At 43.2% G+C, this 4,814-nt stretch overlaps 1 protein-coding gene across 1 annotated transcript; it reads left to right on the forward strand.

Annotated features, from left to right (window-relative positions):
* Nucleotides 1–1,817: 1,817 nt before the first annotated feature.
* Nucleotides 1,818–4,551, forward strand: LOC147461713 (pentatricopeptide repeat-containing protein At4g39530-like). The gene has a single exon (XM_086509182.1). It carries the CDS (start codon nucleotides 2,208–2,210, stop codon nucleotides 4,434–4,436), a length of 2,229 nt encoding a protein of 742 aa, XP_086365308.1. The 5' UTR covers nucleotides 1,818–2,207; the 3' UTR covers nucleotides 4,437–4,551.
* Nucleotides 4,552–4,814: the final 263 nt, after the last annotated feature.

The raw sequence follows: 4,814 nt of genomic DNA on the forward strand, positions 1-4,814 counted from the left end.
ATGTGCAACACATGAGGTGCAAGAGAGGAGGAAAGCTTACACAATGACATGACATGCATAGTGCCCATGGAATGCAAGAACCATCCCATAGCAAATCCCACACATGCAGAAGTGATATTGACACAAGTGATTACTATGAATTTTTTACTTACAAGAGTGCATTCCAATTGCTAACTTTACTGACCATGTGAATTATGCAATACGAGGACGAGGATGGGATAAAATAACCATGGTTAAGCCCAACCTTAGCCTCTCTTTAAACCTAATATCAATATTGAGCATGATAGGACTCACAAGAGGAGAGAATATATGTGAGACAATTAAGCTCTATCATTTGAGTGGGATCTACATTAGGAATATGATTATTTTTTATTACTAGAGAGGGGTTGAGTAATGGTTATAGTTTCTTTGCTTATTGTTTTGTGTTATGGTGGATGTCTTTTCAAGTGGCGACACATATTTCAATAGTTACAATCTAATCTTATTGCTTATTGCGTTTGATAACTGACTCTTTCTAAGGTCAAGGAGGTTGGAAAGGCTTGCTCAAGCTCTAAGATAGAGTTATGGTTTGTTTTGTGAGTTTGTGTGTTGGTTGGTAGTATGGGAGGTTACCAACTTTGTGGTGTGGGAGCCCTCAAGCTCTCAAATGAGCAACATAAGAGCCTTAGGTGTTGTTTAAAGGCCAATCTTGTGTAGCTTGGGACCACTTCAATACATCTCCATATCAAAGCACGTCAAAGTGTGATAAGTAGAACAAAAGTAGCATCCCTATGGCAATCTCTTTAAATCATCCATGATAGTCATTGCTTCCATTTGGTTTGTGCATTGATTGAAACAAATATGGACCTTACTCTCTGGAGACAAACCACCACATTCGAAAAAAAAACGATTGGCCTTTAAGGCATAAGATGAGATAAAGCCATGATATCTCCATTAAAATGGCAAAAAATTATCGATATTAAATTTTTCATTGACACCACACCATCATTTCTTCTAGCATAAATCCCTATCATGATTCAAATCAAGATGGTTGTGTGGATAGACATGCATATTCCCATCAAACAAGATAGCATCAAGTTAAACTCTTAGAGCAGAGTTGCACCTAGAATGAGTGGGGTGAGTGGTTACTAAAAAGAACATGGACAAGTAGGAGCTTTCAATTTGCACTCCTAGTACTTGCAAAATACAAGGGTTTAAGCTATCTTTGAGTGGGAGAAGTGATCTCCTTTTTTCCAACGCTCCCATCCCCAATCAAATACATGCCACAGTTTCCGTTAACTCATTCCCCTTCAACCTTGCCCCCTACTAGCACTTGGCGCAACTTAGCCCTTAGCATAACACAAAGTTGTTCTTTTGGCTCTTAAAGAGAATTTCATGAGTTTTGACAACAATCATTTTAAGAACGCACTGTGCCACCCCCCCAACCTCGGCACTAAAGGGCACGGGGCCAAGCGGTGGGATCAACGGCTGTTGATCCCCGCGTGGATCTCGAGGAGGATGTGTGGTTCACAAAAAAGCGCTGCCCCCCCATGCACCCCCGCAATTCGAACCCGCGACCTCCCACACGCAAGGCTTATGCCCTATCCACCTCACCCGCATGCACATTGTGACCGCTATGGGAGACTTAAGCATAATAAATAAACTCGCCACCCATGTAGTTTTTGTCCGAGTTTACTTTTCGGTGATCTAACGATCCGCGATCTCTTGATGTCCGTGTTTCCACTCGTGCGCCGTCGATCCCATGACCGGACCTTCATTTAATACGCCGTGCTCTTTAGTGCCGAGGACCCCCCCCCCCCCCCCCCCCAATGCTTCCCTTCTTTTTTTTGGCCCACACATCCACACCCCGAAGGATTGCCTGCTCCGAGAAACCCAGGATCGAACTGACGACTGCATGTACCACGCAGCAGGTGAGGGTATGGCCTCCTTCGATGGATTGCACTCTGCGATGCAGCCTTGGCCATCAATATGCTCACCTCTCGCTTCTGCAGAGAGCGTCCATGGTTGCGAGACCTTCCGAATTGACCCCGGCACTTCCTGCTCTCATGGGAGAGCTCAATCATGGCACAGGAACTGCTTCTCAAGCGTACGCTCTAGAAGCTGGAAATGGCTGCCTGCTTGCTTGCCATTTTGATAACGGTCGTGTTGCTTATATGATTTACATGTTTTGATCTTGAAAAGCATTATGACGCCTGGATGTCTCTTGTATGAAGTGCATCATGCCACCACTGCACTCTGTTCAGACAGTTTCGGACATTTTGTTCAACCTCAAACAAGAGAAGAGTTTGCAGCTTGTGCTACGTGTTCGTACCCAAATGCACATGCATGGGCTTGACACACATCAATCTTTGGGGAATGAACTTGTTTTGACTTTGGTGGGTGTCGATCTAGGCATCAGCTATGCCCAACATGTCTTTGACAGGCTACCCTACCGCGAATCATTTACCTGGAATTCCCTTATCACCGGTTACGTTTCAAGTGGGCAGTTACATCTTGCTTTTCGACAATATGAAGAGATGCAGCAGAAAGATTTTCTGCATGCAAGCTTGTTGACCTTGTTGAAATTGGTGCAGGCTTGCACTGAGCTGAAGGATCTAAGAAGAGGCCAAAAGCTGCATGCAGAATTCTTAAAGCTTGGCCTGCTTCAGAAAGATCTTTTTATAGGTAGTGCTTTGGTAGAGTTCTATGCAAAATTTGGATGTCTCTTCAAAGCACGGGCAGTATTTGATGAGCTTGCGTTTCATGATGTTGTCTTGTGGACGACGCTGATAGAGGCATATGCAGAGCAGGGACAAGGTGATGAGGCACTTATTTTTTTCAGAGAGATGCAGGAAGGTGGTATATCACCGGATGATGTTGCGTTTGTTTGCAGCTTAAAAGCTTGTGCCAGCCTAGGGTTGGTTGCTATTGGAGAAGAACTACATGATCAGATTATTCTGAGGGGATTAGAAAGGAACAGCCTTGTTGGTAATACGTTGGTTGATATGTATAGCAAATGTGACCTCTTAGTGCAAGCACGAGAAGTGTTTGACAAGCTTCCCATTCGAAATGTAGTCACATGGAACATACTTATTATGGGCTATGTGGATCATGGCTATGGAGAAATGGCACTCAACTGTTTCAAACAAATGCAACAGGAGGGCATATCTCCAGATGATCTTTCTTTTATGTCGAGTTTGAGAGCTTGTTCTACCATACAAGCGGCAGATTTTGGGCAGGATTTACACTTATTTGTTGTGAAACTAGGATTAGAAGGAGACCTCTTTGTTAGTAACACTATAGTCAACATGTATGCAAAGTGTGGCTTGCTTGTGGAATCACAAACTGTATTCGACAAGCTTTTGCTCAGAGATGAAGTGTCTTGGAATGCTCTGCTTTTGGGTTATGCATATCATGGGTGTGGTAAGGAGGCACTGAAGTGCTTTGAGCAGGTGCGGCAGGAGAGCCTCTTGCCGCACATTGCCATGTTTATCTGTGGTTTAAAAGCTTGTGGTTCTTTGAGAGCTAGAAAGAACGGCGAAGAATTGTATATCGACATCATTGTGAGAGGGCTGGAAGGTGACACTACAGTTTGCAATGCTTTAATATGTATGTATGCAAGCTGCGACTCACTCATAGAAGCAGAGTATGTATTTGCCAATATTGCTGGCAAAAGCGATATTTCTTGGAACACAATGATTGTAGGGTATTGGGATCAGGGACATAGTGAAGAGGCACTAGAGTGCTATGAGGAGATGCAAAAGAAGAGTATGAATCCCGGTTCAATCACAGTTGTGTGCAGCTTGAAAGCTTGTGGCAGCCTCGGAGCAGTCTACAAAGGCCAAGAGATACATACTCAAGCAATCTTGCAAGGGATTGAAAGAGAACTTTTCATTGGCAATACCTTAGTAGATATGTACTCCAAGTGCGGAAGCCTACAAGAAGCACAAGAAGTTTTCAACAATCTTCTTGTGCTCGACAACATTTCATGGAATGCATTACTCACAGGGTGGGCCCAGCTTGGAGAGAGTGGAACAGTTTTCGAAGTTTTCGAAAAAATGCTTGAAGAGGGGATTGACCCAGATTTTTTCACATTCATTAATATACTCAATGCTTGTTGTCATGCGGGTCTAATTGAAAAAGGGCAGAATTGTTTTTATGCCATGATCAATGAATTTGGCATTGTTTCGACTTCGGAGCACCATAGCTGTATGGTCAATCTTTTTGGGCGTGCAGGCCGTGTGAGTGAGGCCGTGACTGTCATGAACAGGATGCCATGCCATCCCGATCTTCTAGTATGGCACACCTTGCTGGGTGCTTGTCAAAAGTGGGGAAATGTGGAACTTGGAAAAGAGGCCTTTGAACATGCGCTGCAGCTTGATGATACAGACACCGCAGCATACTTCTGTATGCGTAACATCTACTCAGATAACAACCTGGAAGTGGAGCTCATTTAAAAATTGCCTTGGCTATTTTTTATAAAGCCAAATTCAGTTTTTTGGGTGTTCTTGTCGAAATACACGGACATAGCCCAGATATAAAAAACAATCTTGGACAGAGAAGTTTACATTGTTTTTTTGTGTTGCTGAGCAATTGTCTTTAAGCATTAGAAGATGGTTTGTAACAATAATTCTAGCTCCTTGTCACTTCTGGTTTTGAAGGATGTTAACAATCTGACAGTTTTGTTTCAGGATGCTCAAAACAAGTTACTGTGGAATGGTGATCAAGTCGCATTTTGAGATAAAAAGTCACCGATTTGCTCAATTATATTGAGTGAAACTTGAGAGGTATTGGTTGATTGGTACATCAAAATGGCAAAGCCAATGGGCTGAACT

This window comes from Adiantum capillus-veneris, chromosome 3 (assembly GCF_014529385.1).
Source record: "Adiantum capillus-veneris isolate H3 chromosome 3, ASM1452938v2, whole genome shotgun sequence".
Lineage (NCBI taxonomy): Eukaryota > Viridiplantae > Streptophyta > Polypodiopsida > Polypodiales > Pteridaceae > Adiantum > Adiantum capillus-veneris.